This window comes from Sapajus apella, unplaced genomic scaffold (assembly GCF_009761245.1).
Source record: "Sapajus apella isolate SASKATOON/1434 unplaced genomic scaffold, GSC_monkey_1.0 scaffold8, whole genome shotgun sequence".
Taxonomy (NCBI): domain Eukaryota; kingdom Metazoa; phylum Chordata; class Mammalia; order Primates; family Cebidae; genus Sapajus; species Sapajus apella.
In genome coordinates, this window is record NW_022436948.1 from 19,784,464 (window position 1) to 19,807,938 (window position 23,475).

A 23,475-nucleotide genomic window follows, 5' to 3' on the forward strand; every position below is an offset into this window, starting at 1 on the left:
TTCTGGAGGTTTGTATTTATAATGGCTAGCCATTCTGATTGCTGTGATGTGGTATCTTATCGTGGTTTTGATTTGTATTTTCTGATGATTAGTGGTGATGAACATTTTTAAATTTTTTTTTGCCTGCTTGTATGATTCTTTTGAGAAATGTCTGTTCTTGTCCTTTACCCACTTTTTAATGGGGTTGTTTTTGCTCGTTGACTTGTTCAAGTTCCTTATAGATTATGGATATTAGACCTTTGTCAGAAGCATAGTTTGCAGATATTTTCTCCCATTCTGTCTATCATCTGTTTACTCTGTTGATAGTTTTTTTTGCTATGCAGAAGCTCTTCAATTCAGTTTTGTCCCAATTGTCAATTTTTGCTTTTGTTGCAATTGCTTTTGAGAACTTAGCCATAAATTCTTTGCCAATTTGATATCTAGGTTTACTTGTAAAATTTCTACAGTTTGAGCCAGCAGTGCCTATTATTGTGTTCTTTTTCTGCTTGGAGACAAACATGTATAAACGAGGCACCTGGAACCAAGCTGAGAACTCAGCACTACTCTGATGTTGTTCTTTGTATTAGTCCTACGACTGTTACAAAATACTGTGACTTAAATAACAGAAATTTATTGCTGACAATTCTAGAGCAGGACATCTAAGATGTAGTCTAACTGATTCAGTTCCAGGTGAGCACTTTCTTCCTGGCTTACAGACAACCACCTTCTTGCTATGTTATCATATGACCTTTCCTTGGTGTGTGCATGTGGAGAGACATGCCCCCTCTCTCCCTGTCTTTATAATGCCACTACTCCTGTTTAGATTAGGGCCCTACCTTTATAACCTCATTATTTAGCTCCTAAAGCCCCCATCTCCAAATGTTTATTGGGGATTAGGGATTTAACATATGAGTTTTGGGGGAAACACAATTGAGACCATAGCATATTGCCCATGGCCCCCCAAATTTATTTCCTTCTTACATGCAAAAAAATTTTTATTTTAACTCAATAGCCCACAAAAGTCCAACATAAACTAAAGTCCAAAGTCTCATCTAAATGTTATCCATGAGATATGGATGAGACTCCAGGTGTGATTGATCCTGAGGCAAAATTCCTCCCACAAGTCAGATAAGTTATGTGCTTCCAAAATACAATGGTAAGACAGGAATAGGGTAAACACTTCCATTTCAAAAAAGAGAAATAGAAAAGAAGGAAGAAGTGATAGGTCCCAAGCAAGTCAAAAAATCTACTGAGGCAAATTCTATTAGGTCTAAAGGCTCAAGAATAATTCTCTTTGGTTTGAAGCTCTGTCCTTCAGACCCAATGGGATGGCAGCATCACCCTCATGGCTCTAGTTGGAGGTCTTGAATCCAAGACTTCGAGCGGAGACTATCTGACCTTTAGAAACCAAGGTGGTGGCCCTGATGACCTCTGGATGGCCTGCAGGGTCATTTCCCCCTCTTCTTTAAGAATAGCATATGTGTGCAGCCAAATAGCTCTGCTGTCTTGTCAGATCTGAGATGTTCAGTAGCTTCACTTCATTTTGTTCCATCTCTGTTCCCTTCAGTTCAAAATGAAAATGTTTTTGCTCATATAATCTCATTAGCTCTTTATGGGGTGATAGTCCAGCTACACTTTGATGATTTTTTCAGAGCATGATTTCTCATTTTTTGCAATACAGATAGGCTGAGAATTTTCTAATATTTAAGTCCTGGCTCTTTTTTTTCCTCAACAATCCCTTCTTCAATTCATCTCTCTCCTTTCACATTATTCCTAAAACCAGCCAGGAGGAACCAAGCCACTTCTTCAACACTCTGCTTAGAAATATTCTCAGTTAACTATCCAGTTTCATTGCTTTTAAGCTTTCAAGTTCTATCTTCCACAAAACACTAGAACATAAGCACAATTCAGCCAAGTTCCTGGCTACTATGTAACAAGGATAACTTTTTCTTTAGTTTCCAATAAAATGTTCCTAATTTTCATTTGAGACCTCACCAGAATAGCTATTAACATCTATATTTCTGCCAACATTCTCTTTATGATTATTTACCTTTTCACTGAGAAGACTGAAGCTTTCTTTCCAACTCTCTATTTCCATGTGAAACCTCACTAGAATTGCTTTTAATGTCTGTATTTCTAGCATGTACTTCAACACTCTTCTAGGCTCTATGCATTACTCAGCTCCAAAGCTACTTCAACATTTTTAGGTATTTGTTATAGTGGCATTCCATTTCTTGGCACCAAAACTAGTATTGTCTGTTAGGGTTTCCATAGCGGCATATGATAGACTGAGTGGTTAAAAGACGGAAATTTATTTCTCACAGCTCTGGATGCTGGGAAGTCTAAGACAAAAGTGCAGCTGGTTAGATGCCTAGGATGCACTCTCTTCCTGGCTTGCAGATGGCCACCTTCTCACTATGGGCTCATGTGGCATTTCCTCAGTGTGTGCCTGTAGAGAGAGAGAGAGATCACTCTCTTCCTCCTCCTACAAGGGCACCAGTCCTATTGGATTAGAACACCATCCTTATGACTTCATTTTAACCTTAATTTTCAAAGCCCTTTCCTCAAATACAATCACACTGGGGGTTAGAGGTTCAACGTATGAATTATGGGAGGGGAGGCACAATTCAGTCAATAGTACTCACTGACTACAAGAATAGTATTAGGCTTTCTTTTTGTATTCTTCTTTTTCTTTACTTTTTTTTTTTTCAGGTTTTAAAAAATATTTATAGGGGAAACATACAGGGGTGGGGACCATACTTGGAGACCTCAGAATGATATCCTCTATACTGCTGTGCAGTTGTAGCCTTCATTGGTCCCTGCTCAGAAGCATCTCACAGTCTCTGTAGGAGCCTCACCAATGATTCCAACAGGGATGTGTGCTCTTTTTTCTTTTTTTTAAAATAAATAAATAATTATGGTTTTCTTTTTACCAAGTTTTATTTTTAAATTATTCAACTATCCCAGTGGCTCTTTTAAACCCTTTTCTGCATCTCCACGTCTGCTTTAAGAACAGCATTCAAATGTTCATTCTGTTGAATATAATTTTAAACTCATCTCAGTGCTAGGACAAGGGTGTGGGAAAAAGTGAATCCAAGGGAGTGGCAGGAATAGGGAAAGTAAACTGTGGAAATGAGCTAGACTTGAGCTTCAAGATTATCATTGGTATAAACAAATACATTATAAAATAAATACAAACATACCCAAGAGGTCACTTAACATTATTCTATTTTACAGAAAACATATGTATCTAACTAAGTTCCAGGCTCAGTTATATCTGAAATAACAAAATGCTTTCAGGTAGATAAACATAAAAGGAATATTTAAGTTTCTCACTTTTTCTTCAAGGCTCAAAGGAATGTGTAGTTAAAATACTTCTTTTCATAGAAGTGAACAATACCTTTGATATCATCAGAGAACAAAGCTTTAGTCATGCTGATTTCTATCTTGTATTTTGAACACAGCTCTTTGTTGGAGTGCTATATACTTATTCTTCTAAAAAAACTCTTCCCTGATTTATCCAGTCTTCATAGCCAAACTTTTTGTCCAAAGTCTTATGACACTGATGGTACTATGATAATATTATTAATTTAGAGACAGGATCTCTCTCTGTCATCCAGGCTGAGTGCAGTGGCACAATCATAGCTCACTGAAACATCAAATTCCTGGCCTTATGTGATCCTTCCACCACAGCCTCCCAAGTAGCCATGACTACAAGCATGTGCTACCATGTCCAACTAAGTTTTTTAAAAAAAATTTTATTCTTTGTAGAGACAGGGTTTTGTTATGCTGCCCAGGCTGGTCTTGAACTCCTGGCCTCGAGTGAGCCTCCCACCTCAGCCACCTAAAGTGTTGGAATTACAGGCATGAGCCACTGCATCTGGCCCAGATTCCTCTATTATTAACTGTTGCATTTAATACAATATCATTTGATACTCTTATTGAGCTGCATTATCAGTTTTTTTTTTCTTGCTAATATAAATGTAACATCTTCAAGAACTGGATTCATGTTTTATTTACTAAATTACTATTCCTCATAATACTTAGCGTAGTATTGTATTTAGTGTTAGGTGCAAGGTAGTTCATAGGTTCTGAATTAATTTAACTTTGCTAGGAAACAGAAGGCCAACAGAAGAATAGCAAGTGTATATATTAAAAAATGACCTAAGTGGGTGTAATTTTGACTCAACAAATTGAATGTCTTTGAATGCTAATAAATACAGTGTTTGGTATATTTGGTATATGTTTTATATGGTTTGGATATGTGTCCCTGCCCAAATCTCATAATGAAATATTATCCCCTTGGAGGTAGGGCCTGGTGAGAGGTGATTGGATCATGGGGTAGAGTTCTCATGAATGGTTCACCACCATCCCCCTTGGTTCTGTCCTCATGATAGTGAGTGAGTTCTTATGAAATCTGGTCGTTTAAAAGTGTGTACCATCTCCTGCCTCACTCTCTTGCTCCTGCTTTCACCAAGGGCATGCCTGCTCTGCCTTCTCGTTCCATTATGATTGGAAGTTCCTGAGGCATCCCCAGAAGCAGATGCACCATGATTTCTGGATAGCCCGCAGAACCATGAGCCAATTAAACAACTTTTCTTTGTAAATTACCCAGTCTCAGGTATTTCTTTATAGCAATGTGAGAATGGACTAATACAATGTTGATTAATAAAATTATGTTGACTCATGAATACCCCTACTTAGCGAATAACAGAAATGGATTTTCAGGGTGGCAGTTGGTAGAACTCTTGATTTATATGATCAAATTTATTTCTCCCTGATCTTGATCATCTCAGTAATTGGTGTCACCTTCTACTTTATTTCTCAGGCACCTGTTATTTTTTACTTTCTGTCACTCCACTTATTCAGTTCATTAAGAATTCTATAGTCTCTACCTCTAAACCATAGCCTGACCCCACCTACATCTGTCCATCTCTATTGCTACTACCCTAGTCCAAACCGCCATCCTCTTTGCTTAGACAATTGTCATGTTTCCTTCACTTTTCCTTCCATAATGCATACATAGCCAGGATGGTCTTTTAAAAATGTAACTCTTATGCCACATTTTTATTTGAAATTCTGCCACAGCTTGCCATAGTATTCAGGATAAATGTAAACTTCCAACTTGATCTGCAAAGTCCTATAGCATCCGGGTCCCACTTACCCTTCAGACTTCATTTGTGAATTTTTCATTCTTACTGTTTTTCAGCCACAGTAGCTTTAGTTGTATTCCTGGAAATTAATGAGCCTGGCTCTGTCTTAAGAATTGACATGGTAATAACCACTGTGCTCCTTCTGACTTTATATTCTCTAACCAGTAACAGGGCAATTTCTGAGAAAATCAGCAAACAGAACTGTGGGAGGAATACTTTTGCTAACTCTAATTTTCTAGAATAGTAAACTTCCCTGTTGCCAGTAAAATAGAACTGTCCATAGTGGTTAAACCAGGTGAAAAACGTACCATACGTGACTTCTCTCAAAAAGTAATGTAAGATCTTTAGTGTATCTTTACAAATAATTTCACTTCTGGTTGAGGACCTGGTGATCCATAGGAGACTGGATTATCAGGCCCTAGGGCTCGGGTCACTGCTGTTCCCAGTATGGGTCCTCCACTGTAGGAATTAGCATGTATTACACAGTGGGAATATAACCGGAGCCCCACACAGTCCTTTGTTGTTCAGAGATGTAAATTATCTTTCTGTTGGGATAAGTTCATTTACATGAAGTGATCATTTCCTCAAAATTTGGTACCCAGGTGTTCAGTTTCCAAGAGATGGTTCTCTTGGGTAGTGGCAAGATAATAGATGTCTTTCTAGCCTTCCCTTAATGCCATTTTAAGGGATTTGGGTACAAACCCCAGATGTCTCTTCTCACCTTCTAAATTAAATGCAGGTTCCTAACGTGATAATGGGAGTCTCCTAAGTGTGTGATATAGTTTCGATATTTGTTTCCGCCCAAATCTCATGTTGAATTGTAGTCCCCATTGTTGGAGATGGGGCCTGGTGGAAGGTGTTTGGATTATGGGGGTGGATCCCTCATGAATGGTGTGGGCCACCCGCTTGGTGATAAGTAAGGTCTTGCTCTGAGTTCACATGAGATCTGGTTGTTTAAAAGTGGGTGGCACCTCCCCCGACAACTCACTCTCTCTCTTGCTCCTGCTCTACCATGGGATGTCCCTGCTCCCCATTTGCCTTCTGCCATGATTGAAAGCTTCCTGAGGTGTCCCCAGAAGCACATGCTGGTGCTATGCTTTCTGTACAGCCTGTAGAACCATAAGCCAATTAAACCTCTTTTCTTTATAAATTACTCATTCTCAGGTATCTCTTTTTTTTTAAATATATATTTTATTGCATTTTAGGTTTTGGGGTGCATGTGAAGAACATGCAAGATTGTTGCATAGGTACATACATGGCAGTGTAGTTTGCTACCTTCCTCCCCATCACCTATATCTGGCATTTCTCCCCATGTTATCCCTCCCCAACTCCCTACACCCGGCTGTCCCTTCCCTAGACCCCCCCCCCACAGACCCCAGTGTGTGATGTTCCCCTCCCTGTGTCCATGTGTTCTCATTGTTCAACACCAGCCTATGAGTGAGAACATGCGGTGTTTGATTTTCTGTTCTTATGTCAGTTTGCTGAGAATGATGGCTTTTCTTTATAGCAACAATGCAAAAATGGTGAATACAGTGTATGCTCACATAGAGGGTTACAAATTATTCTGGTAGGAAAGCTCTTTGGTGTTTCCCAGACCATACACCAACACCACTAGAATAGTAAGCTTCCCTGTTGCCAGTAAAATGGAACTGCCCATAGTGGTTAAACCAGGTGAGAAATGTACCATACGTGACTTCTCTCAAAAAGTAACCTAAGCTCTTTAGTGTCTCTTTACTAATTTCACTTACTGAAATGTCTTTAGAAGGCAATGTCACACACACGAAAGTTCTCATTGAGGTACATCCTCAGCAGGGTGGCTAACTGGATAGGCACTGCCTCACATAAGCTGCTCTTCTCTGGGATGCCACACTAGGCTGTGGTGATGCCACATTGTGATGGCAGTTTTCTTTTCTATCTGTCTGTCTGTCTGTCTGTCATCTATCTGGATATATAGGTGGCCTTCACTCTTTTTTTTTGTTATGAAGTCTTGCTCTGTTGCCCAGGCTGAAGTGCAGTGGTGTGATCTTGGCTCATTGCAACCTCCGCCTCCCGGGTTCCAGGAATTCCCTGTCTCAGTCTCCTCAGTAGCTGGGATTACAAGTGCCCACCACTGTACCTGGCTAATTTTTGTATTTTCAGTAGAGACGGGGTTTGCCATCTTGGCTAGGCTGGTCTTGAACTCCTGACCTTGTGATCCATCTGCCTCAGCCTCACAAAGTGCTGTGATTACAGGTGTGAGCCACCATGTCCGGCTGGCCTTCACTCTTTTAAAGGGCATTTGTACACAAATGTTCAGGTAAATAACATTAAGCCTGGAAAAATGTATCTCAGATCCCAATTAAAAGATAAAGATGGCCTAGACTGGCTCCCACTTTGTATTCTCTAAAAAATAGGCCTAGGTGTGGAGACCTGGCTTTGGTGCAAGGACCAAAACTTGAAGTTTACAGTTAAAAACAAATCCCAAGATCCTGTAGCCATGCTCAGGAGCCAGGAGTTTTTTCTTGGGAGAAAGGAATGCTCAGAGCCTTGGTCTGGGAAGAGTGGGAAGCAAGATCACTAGGACAAGCCCAGGCTGTCAAGTCCTATCCTGCTCCTGGTCCCTTGCTCTAACATATAGTTGCTTTTTGTTTTATAATTTGTTTTATTTTATTTTGCTTCATCGCCTGGGCTTAAGTGCAGTGGTACAAACATAGCTCTGTAGTTTGAGCCTCAATCTTCCTGTAGCCTCAATCTTCTGGGCTCAAGCGATCTTCCTGCCTCAGCCTTCCTAATAGCTGGGACTATAAGCGTGTGTCACCATGTCTGGCTGATGTTTTGATTTTTTTGTAGAGACGGGACCTTGACTTTATTGCCCAGGTTGATTTCAAACTCTGGACTTAAGTGATTCTCCTGCCTGGGCCTCCCAAAGTTCTGGGTTTACAGGTGTGAGCCATAGTACCTGGCCAACATATTTCAAAACTAAAGTTTATTGCCTGAAAAGTTCTCATGTGACATTATACTGTATACACGCACAGACCCACACAGAAAAAAATGCTTTATTGATAATAAACAAAATAGTTTAACTATAATAGAAAAGAACGATAACTAAAAATAATCTTAGCCTGAGTGCCGCATGAAGAATAAAGAATTATTCTTTATCTTTTATATATCCTACTCAGATAGCACGTTTCATTTTGCCTCACTGTCTGAATTTTTGATTCTTCAGTGCCTGTTAACTTAGTGTGTTTATGCTGCCTCTTATGATCCTGAATTGTTTTAAGTTAAATAACAAGAACTACATCAGGAAGTACTAAAATTTCTAATAATTATAATTTATTGTCTTCTTTGTTTATTTTAAAATATTGCAATGCCACTGCTATGCTTAATTTGATGTGTCAGTTTGACTGTGCCACAGGGCCCCAAATATTTTATAAAATATTATTTCTAGGTTTGCTTGTGAGGATGTTCCTCAGTAAAATTAGCATTTGAATTGGTCGATTGAGTCAAGCAATTTGCCCTTCTCCATGTAGGTGGGCATCATCCAGTCCTTTCAAAGCCCAAATAGAACAAAAAGTGGAGGAATGAAGAATTTGTTCTCTGCCTAACTGTTTGAGCTGGGACATACATCTACTGCCCCCAGATTGAGACCGTTAACACCATTAACTCTCTTGGTTCTCTGTAATCTGAATCAGGCAGTCTTAAATCCTGAAGGCCATTGTTGTTTCTTCTTGTATCTCTAACCATTAAATGAATCGCTCTTACTAAATTTACATGCTGCTTTACCATCATACTTGAAAATTGAATCCACAAATTATTCTAATTGAGAAATGACATTTTTTTCTGTGTACTTACTATTACCCATGAGATTTGTACCTTTAGATGATTTCTTATTGCTTATTAATGTTTTTTTCCTTCAGTTTGTATAACTCGTTTTAGCATTTCTTGTAGGACAGATCTGGTGTTGACAAATTCCCTCAACTTTTGTTTGTCTTGGAAAGTCTTTATTTCTCCTTCATGTTTGAAGGCTACTTCCTCCAGATATATTATTCCAGGATAAAAGTTTTTTTTTCCCTTCAGCACTTTAGATATGTCATACATCTCTTTCCTGGGCTGTATGGCTTCCCCTGAGTGGTTTGCTGCCATATGTGTTAGAGCTCCATTGTGTGTTATTTGTTTCTTTTCTCCTGCTCTTTTTAGGATTCTTTGTCCTTAACCTTTAGGAGTTTGATTGTTAAATGTCTTTAGGTGGTCTTTCTTGGCTAACATCTACTTGGTGTTCTATACTTTCTTGTACTTGAATACTGTTATTTTCCTCCAAGTTTGTGAAGTTGTCTGTTATCATTTTGAATAAACTTTCTACCCCTATTACTCTCCCACTCCCTCTTGTCTAAGGCCAATAGCTCTTAGATTTTCCCTTTTGAGGCGATTTTCTAGATCTGTTTGGCATGCTTTCTTTTTTAAAATTCATTTTTTTTGTCTCCTCTGTGTACTTTCAAATAGCCTGTCTTCAAGCTCACTAATTCTTTCTTCTGCTTGATCAATTCTTCTGGTAAGGCACTCGGATGCATTCTTCAGTTGCATTTTTCAAGTCCAGAATTTCTGTTTGATTCTTTCTGTTTCAATCTTTTTGTTAAATTTATTTGATAGGATTATAAATTCCTTCTCTGTGTTTTCTTGAATTTTGTTGAATTTCCTCAAAACGGCTATTTTGAATTATCTGTCTGAAAGAGCACATATCTCTGTTTCTTCAGAATTGGTCCCTGGTGCCTCATTTAGTTACTTTGGTGAGGTCATATTTTCTTGGATGGTGTTGATGTTTGTGGATGTTCAGCAGTGTCTGGGCATTGAAGAGTTAGGTATTTATTGTAGTCCTCACAGCCTGAGCTTGTTTGTACCCATCTTAGGGAGGCTTTCCAGGTATTCTAGGGGACTTAGGTGTTGTAATCTAAGTTTTGGTCATGGTAGTTGTGTAGGCATTAGGAGATGCCTCAAGCCCAGTAACACTACACTGTGGCTCTTGCAGACATGTAGAGGTAGCATCTTGGTGGTGGTCTTGGACAAGATCTGAAATAATTCTTTGGATTTTTAGGCAGAGATTCTTGTTCCCTTTCTTTACTTTCTCCCAAATAAATGGAATTTCCCTCTCCATGCTGAGCTGCCTGGACCTGGGGGAGGGGTTATGCAAGCACTCCTGTGGCTACTACCACTGGGACTGTGCTGGATCTGAACCAAAGACAGCATGGGGTTGGGTCTTGCCCATGGCCATAGCAACCACTGCCTGGCTACTGCCTATGTTTGCTCAAATTCCTAGGGCTCTACAATCAGCAGGTAACAAAGCAAGACAGGCTTGTGTTCTTCCCTTCAGGTTGGCGAGTTCTCCAAGTGCCAGTGGGTCCAGAGATGCTGTCTGGGAGACAGGGCCTGGAAAACCTTAAGAATCTCCCCAGTGCTCTATTCTACTCTGGTTGAGCTTGCCCCCAAGCCACAGGATGAAGTCATTCTCACTATTCCCTTCCCTTTCTACAAGCACCACCACCACTGCAGGCTCAAGGAGGGTACTGCCTGGCTGCTGCCAGTGTTCACTGAAGACTGAAGGGCTCTTCAGTCAGCTTGAGGTGAGGGCTGCCAGGCCTGAGGCTTTCCCTTCATGGCAGTAGGCTTCTCTCTGGCCCAGAGCAGATCCGGAAATGCTGTCCAAGAGCCAAGGCCTGGAAGTAATGCTGTCCAAGAGCCAAGGCCTGGAAGTAATGCTGTCCAAGAGCCAAGGCCCTAAGGGCCTGCTTGGTGTTTTACTCCACTGTGGCCTACCTAAGTTGCAAGACAAAGTCCCTTTTATTCTTCTGTCTCCCTTTCTCAAGAAGAAGGAGGCTTTCCCCATGTCTACCACAGCTGGGAATGTGCTGGGTCATACCTGAATCCAGAACGTCTCTGAGTCTCACCCAGAGCCTACAGTGAGTACTATCTGGCTACCACTGCTGACTATTCAGGGCCCAAAGGTTTTTCAGTCAGCTGTTGATAAATCTTGTCAGGACTGGGTCCTTCCCTTCAAAAGAGCAGGTTCCTTTCTGCCCCAGAGTGTGCCTAGAAATGTCATACAGAAGTTAGGTCCTGGAATGGAGGCCTCATGACTCTGCTTAGTGCCCTATCCTACTATGGTGGAGCAGGTATCCAAGTTGTATGACAAAGTGCTTTTACTCTTTTACTCTTCCTCATAATTAATATGCCAAACTAGGCTGTGATGACAAGGGAAAAGCTCTTGAAGGAAATTAAAAGTGCTACTTCAGTGAACACATGAATGAAAAGAGAGCAAAACAGCTGTATAGTTGATATGGAGAAAGTTTGAGTGGTCTAGGCAGAAGACAAAATGAGTCACAACAATCCCTTAAGCCAAAACCTAATTCTGAGAAAGACCCAAACCCCTTTCAATTCTATGAAAGTTGAGAGGTGTGGAGGCTGCAGGAGAAAAGTTTGAAGCTAGCAGAGATTGGTTCATGAGGTTTAGGGAAAGACGTCATCTCCATAACATAAAAGTGCAAGTTGAAGCATCCAGTGCTGATGTAGAAGCTACAGCAAGTTGTCCAGAAGATCTAGCTAAGATCATTGATGAAGGTGGCTATGTTAAACAATAGATTTTCAATGTAGACAAAATAGACTTCTGTTCGAAAACGGTAATGTCTAGGACTTCCCTATCTAGAAAGAAGTCAATGGTCTGGCTTTAAAGTTTCAAAGGGCAGACTGACCCTTGTTAGGGGCTAATACCACTAATACAACTGGTGACTTTAAGTTGAAGCACATGCCTGTTTACCATTCTGAAAATCCCAGAGACCTTAAGAATTATACTAAATCTGACCAGGTGTGGTGACTCATGGCAGTAATCCCAGCACTTTGGGAGGCTGAGGCAGGTAGATCACTTGAGGTCTGGAGTTTGAGACCAGCCTGGCCAACATGGTGAAACCCCATCTCTACTAAAAATGCAAAAATTAGCCAAGTGTGGTGGTGTTCACCTGTAGTCCCAGTTACTTGGGAGGCTGAGGCAGGAGAATTGCCTGAATCCAAGAGGCAGAAGTTGCAGTGAGCTGAGATCATGCCACTGCACTCCAGCCTGGGCAACAGAGTGAGACTCTGTCTCAAAAAAAAAAAAGGAATTATGCTAATTCTACTCTCCCTATGCTGTATAAATGGAACAAGACAGCACATCTGTTCACAGCATAATTTACTAAATATTTGAAGTCCACTTTTGAGACCTACTGCTGAAAAGAAAAAATTCTTTTCAAAATATTACTGCTCATTGACGAGCCACCTTGTCACACAAGTGCTGAAGATGTACAAAGAGAGTAATGTTTTAATGCCTGCTAACACAACATCTACTCTGCAGCCCTGAGGTTATGGAGTAATTTTGACTTTCATGTCTTATTGTTTAACAAATAGATTTTGTATGGATATAGCAGTCATAGGTAGTGATTTCTCTCATGGGTCTGAGAAAAGTCAAATGACAACTTTTTGGAAAGGATTTGCCATTCTAGATGCCATTAAGAACATTCCTGATTCATGTGAGGTCAAAATATAATTATCAGCAAGAATTTGAAAAAAGTTGATTCCAGGTTTTAGCCAAGTTGGCTGAATAAGAGGCAGCTCCGGAATGCAGCTCCCAGTGAGAGAGATGCAGAAGCCGAGTGGTCTCCACAATTCCAAACGATGTACCAGGTTCATTTTGTGGGTCTGGTTGGACAGTGGGTATAAACCAAATAGGGCAAGTTGAGGCAAGGTGGGGCACTGCCCCACCCAGGTAGTGTGCGCAACTGACCGGAGGACCGGGGAATCTCCCCCTCTGGGACTTCGGTTCTGATACAGTGCTCCACCCAAGCCCTCTACAACCCACAGAACAGGAGATCTTCGCCGGGTGCAAAAGCCTCAGTGAGCTGCCTGAACAGGGCAGAACAGCAACTTGGGCCGGTACCGGGCTGTCAGTATAGATCTAGGTGGAACACTGGCTGATGCTGCGAAAGCCAAAAAGCTAGTGGGATGGAGCTACCAGCCTCCCAGAAAGAAGGGGAACTGAACACAGGGAAACAGGCCATACGGCATGATGGGTCTGCCCTCACAAAGCCTAGTAGGCTAAAAAACTCTCACTTCAGAGTTTTGCACCTAGAGCATCAGTTAGAGAGTGACCAAGAACAAACAAGTTTGGTAGGGGGAAGGGCATCTGCCATTGCAGAAGCTGGCCTAATTTTCCTGACCAAATATAAGATGCAGGAAAAATACACAGCAGCTCCAATGAATCTGTGGCAGCCCAGCAGCGCCTCTGCAGGCAGGCAAAGGAAAGGCCGCCTCCCCAAGCAGCTACCTGAGATCAAACCTATAGAAATTCAACAAGATGGGAAGAAATCAGCACAAGAAGGATGAAAACATCAAAAACCAGAATGCCTCTCCCCCACAACGAGATCACAACTCCTCACTAGCAAAGGAATAAAGCAGGATGGAGAACAAATTTGATGAACTGACAGAAGCAGGCTTCAGAAGGTGGGTAATAACAAACTTCTCTGAGTTAAAGGAACAGGTTCTAACCCAATTCAAAGAAACTAAAAACCTTGAAAAAAAGTTGGATGAAATGCTAACTAGAATAAACATCTTAGAGAGGAACATAAATGACTTGATGGAACTGAAAAACACAGCACAATAACTTCATGAAGCATACACAAGTTTCAATAGCTGAATAGATCAAGCAGAAGAAAGGATATCAGAGATTGAAGATCAGCTCAATGAAATAAAATGAGAAGGCAAGCAAAGAGAAAAAAGAGTGAAAAGAAATGAATAAAGCCTCGAAGATATATGGGATTATGTGAAAAGACCTAATCTATGCTTGATTGGTGTACCGGAAGAAAATGGGGAGAATGAATCCAAGCTGGAAAACACTCTTCCGGATATTATCCAGGAGAACTTCCCAGCCTAGCAAGGCACGCCAACATTCAAATACAGGGAATACAGAGAACACCACGATACTCCTCCAGAAGAGCAACCCCAAGGCACATAATCATCAGATACACCAGGATTGTGATGAAGGGAAAAAATGCTAAGGGCAGCCAGAGAGAGGTCTGATCACCCACAAAGGGAAGCCCATCAGTCTCACAGCGGATCTCTTAGCAGAAACCCTACAAGCCAGAAGAAAGTGGAGGCCAATATTCAACATCCTTAAAGAAAATAACTTTGAACCCAGAATTGCATATCTAGCCAAACTAAGCTTCATAAGTGAAGGAGAAATAAAATCCTTTATGGACAAGCATTTGCTGAGAGATTTTGTCAATATCACACCTGCCCTACAAGAGCTCCTGAAGGAAGCACTGAACACAGTAAGGAAAAACCAGTTCCAGCCACTGCAAAAAAGAACCAAATGGTAAAGACCAATGATGCAATGAAGAAATTAGACCAACCAAAGGGCAAAACAACCAACCAGTAACAAAATGGCAGGATCACATTCACACATAACAATATTAACATTAAATGTAAATGGATTAAGTGCCTCAATCAAAAGACACAGACTGGCAAATTGGATAAAAAGCCAAGAACCATCGGTGTGCTGTATTCAGGAGACCCATCTCACGTGCAATGACACACATAGACTCAAAATAAAGGGATGGAAGAAGATTTACCAAGCAAATGGAGAGCAAAAAAGCAGGGATGGCAATCCTAGTCTCTGATAAAATGGACTTTAAACCAACAAAATCAAAAGAGACAAAGAAGGGCATTACATAACGGTAAAAGGATCACTACAACAAGAAGAGCTAACTATTCTAAGTATATATGCACCCAATACAGGAGCACCCAGATACATAAAGTAAGCTCTTAATGACCTACAAAGAGACTTAGACTCCTGCACAATAATAGTGGGAGATTTTAACACTCCACTGTCAATATTAGACAGATCAACAAGACAGAAAGTCAACAAGGATATCTAGGACTAGAACACAGATTTGGACCAAGTGGACCTAATAGACATTTACAGGACACTCCACCCAAAATCCACAGAATATACATTCTTCTCAGCACCACATTGCACTTACTCCAAAATTGACCACATAATTGGAAGTAAATCACTCCTCAGCAAATGCAGAAGAATGGAAATCATAACAAACACTCTCTCAGACCACAGCACAATCAAATTCGAACTCAGGATTAAGAAGAGCACCTAAAACCACACAATCACATAGAAACTGAACAACTTGCTTCTGTATGATGAATGGATAAACAATGAAATGAAAGCAGAAATAAAAATGTTCTTTGAAACCAACGAGAATGAAGACACAATGTACCAGATCCTATGGGACACATTTAAAGCAGTGTCTAGAGGGAAATTTATAGCAGTAAATGCTCACATGAGAAACAAGGAAAGATCTAAAATATACACCCTATAGTCAAAATTGAAAGAGCTAGAGGAACAAGATCAAAAAAACTCAAAAGCAAGCAGAAGACAAGAAATAACTAAGATCAGAGTAGAATTGAAGGAGATAGAGACACAAAAAACCCTTCAAAAAATCAATAAATCCAGGAGGTGTTTTTTTGAAAAGATCAACAAAATAGATAGACCACTAGCCAGACTAATAAAAAAAAAGAGAGAGAAGAATCAAATAGATGCAATAAAAAGTGATAAAGGGAACATCACCACTGATTCCATAGAAATACAAACTACCATCAGAGATTACCACAAACAACTCTATGCACACAAACCAGTAAATCTGGAAGAAATGGACAAATTCCTGGACACCTACACTCTCCCAAGACTAAACCAGGAAGATGTTGAAACCCTGAACAGAACAATAACAAGGGCTGAAGTCGAGGCAGCAATTAATAGCCTACCAATCAAAAAAAGTCCAGGTCCAGATGGGTTTACAGCTGAATTCTACAAGATATAGAAAGAGGAGCTGGTACCATACCTTGTGAAACTATTCTAAACAATACAAAATGAGGGAATCCTCCCCAATTCATTCTATGAGACGAACATGATCCTGATACCAAAACTGGGCAGAGACTCAACTAAAAAAGAAAACTTCAGGCCAATGTGCATGATTAACATTGATGCAAAAATCTTCAATAAAATACTGGCAAACCGAATGCAACAGCACATCAAAAAGCTTATTCATCATGATCAAGTAGGCTTCATCTGGGGATGCAAGGCTGGTTCAACATATGCAAGTCTATAAACATAATCCACCACATAAACAGAACCAAAGACAAAAACCACATGATTATCTCAATAGATGCAGAGAAGGCCTTCAACAAAATTCAACAGCCTTTTATGCTAAAAACTCTCAATAAAGCTGGTATCAATGGAATGTATCACAAAATAATAAAAGATATTTACAACAAACCCACAGCCAAAATCATACTGAATGGGCAAAAACTAGAAGCCTTCCTTTAGAAATCTGGCACAAGACAAAGATGCTCTTTCTGACTACTCCTATTCAATAAGTATTGGATGTTCTAGTCAGAGCAATCAGGCAAGAAAAATAAATAAAGGGTATTCAATTAGGAAAAGAGGAAGTCAAATTGTCTCTATTTGCAGATGACATGATTGTATACTTAGAAGACCCCATTGTCTCAGCCCTGGATCTCCTGAAACCGATAAGCAACTTCAGCAAAGTCTCAGGATACAAAATCAATGTGCAGAAATCACAAGCATTTCTATACACTAACAACGGACAAACAGACAGCCAAATCCGAAGCAAACTCCCATTTGTAATTGCTACAAAGAGAATAAAATACCTAGGAATACAACTAACAAAGGATGTAAAGGACCTCTTCAAGGTCCTACAAACCACTGCTCAAGGAATTAAGAGAGGACACAAACAGATGGGAAAACATTCCATGCTTATGGTTGGGAAGAATCAATATGGTGAAAATGGCCATACTGCCCAAAGTAGTTTATAGATTCAGTGCTATTCCCATCAAGCTACCAATGACCTTCTTCACAGAGCTGGGAAAAACCACTTCAAACTTCATATGGAACCAAAAGAGAGCCTGCATAGACAAGACAATCCTAAGCAAAAAGAACAAAGCTGGAGGTATCATGCTGCCTAAATTCAAACTGTACTACAAGGCCATAGTAATCAAAACAGCATGGTACTGGTACCAAAACAGAGACATAGACCAATGGAACAGAACAGAGGCCTCAGAAGCAACACCACACATCTACAATTACCCAATCTTCAACAAACCTGTTAAAAACAAGCAATGGGGAAAGGATTCCTGTTCAATAAATGGCATTGGGAAAACTGGCTAGCCATGTGCAGAAAGCAGAAACTGGACCCCTTTCGGACACCCTACACTAAAATTAACTCCAGATGGATTAAACATCTAAACATAAGACCTAACACCACAAAAACCCTAGGAGAAAACCTAGGCAAAACCATTCAGGACATAGGCATAGACAAGGACTTCATGGCTAAAACACCAAAAGCAATGGCAACAAAAGCCAAAATAGACAAATGGGATCTAATTAAACTCCAGAGTTTCTGTACAGCAAAAGAAACAATCACTAGAGCAAACCGGAAACCAACAGAATGGGAAAACATTTTTGCAATCTGCCCATCTGACAAAGGGCTAATAGCCTGAATCTACAAAGAACTAAAACAGATTTACAAGAAAAAAACAAACCCATTCAAAAGTGGATGAAGGACACGAACAGACACTTTTCAAAAGAAGACATATATGAGGCCAAGAAACATGAAAAAATGCTCAGCATCATTGGTCATTAGATAAAAGCAAATAAAAACCACATTGAGATACTATCTCACACCAGTTAGAATGCCGATCATTAAAAAATCTGGAGACAACAGATGCTGGAGAGGATGTGGAGAAACAGGAACACTTTTATACTGTTGGTGGGACTGTAAATTAGTGGAACCATTGTGGAAGACAGTGTGGTGATTCCTCAAAGATCTAGAAATAGAAATACCATTCGACCCAGCAATCCCATTACTGGGTATATACCCAAAGAGTTAGAAATTGTTCTATTATAAAGACACATGCACACATATGTTCATTGAGGCACTGTTTACAATAGCAAAGACTTGAGACCAACCCAAATGTCCATCAATGATAGATTAGATAAAGAAAATGTGGCACACATACACCATGGAATACTACGCAGCCATAAAAAACGATGAGTTCGTGTCCTTCATAGGGACATGGATGAATCTGGAAACCATCATTCTCAGCAAACCGACACAAGAACAGAAAACCAAACACCGCATATTCTCACTCATAGGTGGATGTTGAACAATGAGAACACGTAGACACAGGGAGGGGAGCATGACACACTGAGGTCAGCTGGTGGGGCTAGGGTAGGGACAGTGGGGAGTGGGGAGGGATAACATGGGAAGAAATACCAGATATAGGTGATGGGAGGATGAAGGTGATAGACCCCCTTGCCATGTATGTACATATGCAACAATCCTGCAAGATCTGCACATGTACCTCGGAACCTAAAGTACAAAAAAAAAAAAAAAAAAAAGTCAATTCCAAACTTTACAGATGACTTTGAGCGGTTCAAGTCTTCAGTGGACAAAGTAACAGCAGATGTCAAAAACACATATGTATATGTGAATGATGGTTATTTTTATGTGTCAAATTGACTAGACCATGGGGTGCCCAGATATTTGGTTAAACGTTATTTCTGTGTGTTTATGAGAGTGTTTCTGGAAGAGATTAGCATTTGAATAGGTAGACTCAGTAAAGAAGATTGCTTTCTCCAATATGGGTGAACTCGTTCCATCTGTTGAGGGCCTGAATAGAACAAAAAGTGGAGGAAGGGAAGATTCATCCCTTTCCTGCTTGCCTGTTAGTATTGGGACATCTGTCTTCTGTTCTCAAAATGGGACTTATATCTTTTGTGTTCCTGGTTCCCAGGCTTTTGGACTTGAACTGTAACTTATACATTGTCCCTCTGGTTCTCAGACTTTTGAACTTTGATGCAAACTTACACCATTGGTGCTCACTGTTGTCAGGCCTCCAGACTCAGACTGGAATGACACCATTGGTTTTCCTGAGTGTCTATCTGATAGATGGCAAATTGTGGGACTTCCCTAATCATGTAAACCAATTTGTGATATTTTATCTCTCCATCCATCCATCCATCCATCCATCCCTTCTATTGGCCCTGTTTCTTTGGAGGACCTTGACTGATATAGTGTATGTATATATTTATATGCACATGCACATGACATAATTTATAGTTTATCTATATTTTAAGCTAAAGACATAGGTCAGAAAATATTTTTTATCTTTTTGCTGAAAAAATATATAAGAGCCAATATTTTAACTTTTAAGGAGAATACACATGGTAGCCCCAAACACTCATTTTTGTGACAGAAATGAAAGTTGGAATACAAGAATGTATTTTTTGAAAAGACCTAGATTTTATTGTTTTGGTCTTTCAGTTTTTTAATTCCATGAAAATTTGTCAGAACACTCATCTTCTGTCAGACACAGCACTAGAAGTGAGGAGTTAATGTTGAGTAAGGTAGACATTATCCCTGTCTTTTGGGTGTATTTGTGACAGCTCAGCAGAGCAGGTTTGGTCCAATTAAACCAGCAAGAGTGGATTTGTATTGATATGAATACAAAATGGTCTTGATGCTTCTCTGTGCTGTTGGGATGTACCAGCAGTCCCACTTTAGGGTATACTGGCAAATCCCAGTTGTGAAACAAATGTCCTAAAGTAGAGTATACAAGCATCGATAGAAATGTGCAATAGGGGATTGGTATAGTTTCGATCTGTGTCACCAGCCAAATCTCATGTTGAATTGTAATCTCCAGTGTTGGGGGTGAGCCTGGTGGAAGGTGATTGGATCATGGGGGTGGTTTCTAGTGGTTTAACACCATCCCCCAGGTGCTGTTTTTGTGAGAGTGGGTGAGTTCTCATGAGAGCTGATTGTTTAAAAGTGTGTAGCTCTCCCTCCCTCTCTCTGTTCCTCCTGCTCTGGCCATGGGAAGATGCTTTCTCTGGCTTTGCCTTCTGCCATGAGTAAAATATCCCTGAAGTCTCGTCAGTTATGCGTCCTCTACAGCATGTGGAACCAGTAGCCTATTAGATTTCTTTCCTTTATAAATTATCTGGTCTCAGGTATTTCTTTATAGCAGTGTGAGAACGGACTAATACAGAGACTGAGCTCAATCAGTAGCCAAATGAAGGTTTCTTTGAGGAAACCTGTGAAATAAATGATACTTAGGAGCTAACCAGTAGACAAGGGAGGCAGTAGTAGACTTGAAGACCTAGGAGACATGAAGAGCATGGTGTAGTGGGGTGGCTGATACTGATGTTTTTTATGGTGGGAGGAAGAGAGTGGAGTGAGATTGCATTAATTGCCTGACGAAAGGTCAGCAGCTTTAAGGTATAACCGTTTTCTCAGTCTTGATTAACTGCCATCATAACTTGTGGCATTGGGAAATAAGCCTGATTTTTATTTATTTTAAAATTAATATTTAAATATTACAATTTTTTCTTATGATTGCTCATACTTCACTAGACATGGTTTGTCAACATTCAATAGAATGGGATAGTTCAGGGCAGATGGCTGCTGAGATGAGTCTCTAGCTCATTTGTCATCATTATGTTTTGTGGCTGATAAGGACTTTGTTATCTTTAATGCATCCCAAAATGTGGTTGCTGACTTCCCTGTATTTCTTTATTTGCTCATTTTTTCATTCTTTCCATGTTTATCAAATGTCCTGTTTTTTCTTCTCTGTTTTTTCTCAGTTCTGAGCACTTATCTATGTTAGCTTTCTACTGCTGCCAACTCAAATTGCCACACGCTTAGTAGCTTAAAACAACACAAATTTATTATTATTTTGCACTTCTGTAGGTCAGAAGGCTGATACAGGTCTCACTGGTCTAAAATCAGGGTGTTGACAGGCTGCATATTTTTCTTGGGTTTCTAGGAGATAAACCATTTCCTTGACTTTTCCAGCTTCTAGAGGCTGCCCACATGCTTTGGCTCATGATCCCCTTCCTCATCTTCAAGGCCAGCAACATAGACTCTCTCTGGCCCTGGTCCCTTTTCACTTTTCTTTCTTGGGCTCCCTTCTTCTGTTTCCCTGTTCCACTTCTAAGAACCTTTGTGATGACACCAGGCCCACCCAGCCAATCCAGGAAATCTCTCTATAAAAAGGCCAGCTGAGTAGCAACCTTCATTCCACCTGCAACCCTAATTCCCTTTGTTATGTAGTATAACATATTGACAGGTTATCAGGACATCTTTGGCAGGGGCCATTATTCTGCCAATCACATGATCTCTTTAAATCTGCTTCTTTTTTTTTTTTTTTTTTTTAATTGGGTGGCATTAAACTCTGATTTATTTTCCCTCTAGGCAGTCATCTCTGAAGAGGACTTGATCTCTTGCCTGTGACATGCCCCACATGTTTCTTCTGCACCTCATGCACACCCATGCTTATCGGACCTATGGACTCCCAGGCTTGTTATTTTCTAGTCTCTCTTCTCCATGGTCTGTTATCAACTGCAGTTTTGAATTCTAGGCTATCTTATTCTTTGTCTCTAGGCAAGTGAACATGTTAGCGTCTTCCTAATGTTGAGAATTATGTGGTTAAAATGTAGAGAGTTAATTGTAATGAGTGATTGTGTTAAGCCCTTCTATGGTTTCCGGCAGTGAGGAAGGATAGATACTGCTCTTCTGCTTGGTGTTATATAGTAATTGCCACTGTTCTTACAATTTCAGTGCTAGCTCACTCAGTGCTTTATTTTTCAGTGAACTGTACCATTGTCAGAAGAATTTAGAGATGGATAATAAGGAAGAAGTCATAGAGTAGGGAGTGCGAAAAGCTGTGCTCATTATCACTTTAAATTTTCATGAAGTGTGCAAAGTAACTAGAATCAGCAAGACCATTTATTTCTATTTGCAAGTTTACCAGATACATTTTTTTTTTTTTTTTGAGACAGGGTCTCACTCTGTCACCCAGGCTGGAACGCAGTGGCAAAACATACGTCACTGCAGCCTTGACCTCCCAGTCTCAGATAATTCTCCCACCTCAGCCTCCTGAGTAGCTGAGACTACAGATGTGTACCACCACACCTGGCTAATTTTTAAATCATTTGTAGAGACAAGGTCTCCATATGTTGCCCAGTCTGGTCTTGAACTACTGGGCTTAAGTGATCCACCCACCTTGATCTCCCAAAGTCCTGGGATTACAGGTGTGAGCCACTGCACCTAGCCTAGGGGAATTTTTTTTTTAAAGAGAAAATGCCAGTCAAATAGGCCATTGATCATGCAGAAAAACGAATAAACTTTCAGCTTACACTTACATACATAAAAAATTAGGTAAAACATTTCACAAAAATTACAGAAACCTAATTCATAGCTAAGGAGTTTCAGTGGCATGAGAATATTTTATTGTGCAATTTAAGTACTTTATTTAATTCCATTAGAAATCATGAATCTGCAATAAACAGCAAAAATGGCTCAAGAGCACACTGATGATACAACCTTTCTGAAGAGCTAAAATGAAGCATTTGAGTCTATTCTATTTTAATGACACAATACCCATTTTTCTTTACACTTTAACTCAACAGTTAAAGCAATGCTCATTCCTGTTAGTTACATTTTTAAACTTTAAATTTGTTGTGAACAAAAATTAAACATCTGGAAATATGTAAATTCTCTTACTACAACAAACCAGCTTCAAGATTCTCTAAAATATAATTATCTACCTCTAAGACTCTAAGGCCAGATTTCATGGCCAGGAAGTAGAAAGGTATATAATCTTTAATGGACTTTTAGTTCATTTTGCCAGCTAAATAGTAATTCAGGAAAGATTTAAACTTTGAAAATAAAAATAATTGTTGAAACATGATTTCTTAGAAACCCATCCACTTGCCCTGGTTCCTTCAATAAACAGATTCTGTTTCGTAGTGGTGGGGTGGCATTTGATATTAGTGAAAATTTGAAATCTTGAGATTTAGGGAATAGAGAATAGTTGAAACAATCTGTATTAGTTTTGTTTTTTTCTCCTATGGATCAAAACTGAACTACAGACTCATGGTGCGCTCTCTTAGGCATTCAGGTGAATTTGTTTTTCTTGTTTAGTTCAGTTTTGTGGATAGAACTGCACTGTGGTAATACGGTACAGTTTAAAAACATTTGAATAAATAAGTTACTTCAGCAATTCTTAGTGCTCCTGAAATTCCAGACCAGCCATTTGTGAAGTAATTTGCTTATAACATTGACAGCAAACTTAATTAGCAAATATTTATTTATTAAACAGATCTAATATGCTTCTTTACAAGTGTAATGTGTTAAAAAGAGAAAGATTTTTATTTAGTCTTCTCTACCGAATTAAAAACATGCTCAAAAGATGA

General features: G+C 39.8%; 1 protein-coding gene across 3 annotated transcripts in view; it reads left to right on the forward strand.

Moving 5' to 3' along the window:
• The window catches only part of MRPL39 (mitochondrial ribosomal protein L39), a 196,336-nt gene that overhangs the window by 48,997 nt on the left and 123,864 nt on the right, over positions 1-23,475 (forward strand). Inside the window, exon 10 of one of the 3 annotated variants that reach the window (XM_032277126.1) lies at positions 21,473-21,526. The exons of the other annotated variants lie outside the window; for them this stretch is intronic. Coding sequence (XP_032133017.1) covers positions 21,473-21,511 — 39 coding nt within the window. The 3' untranslated portion in view covers positions 21,512-21,526. Of the gene's footprint in view, positions 1-21,472; positions 21,527-23,475 lie in introns of those variants that run through there. 3 annotated transcript variants of the gene reach the window in all.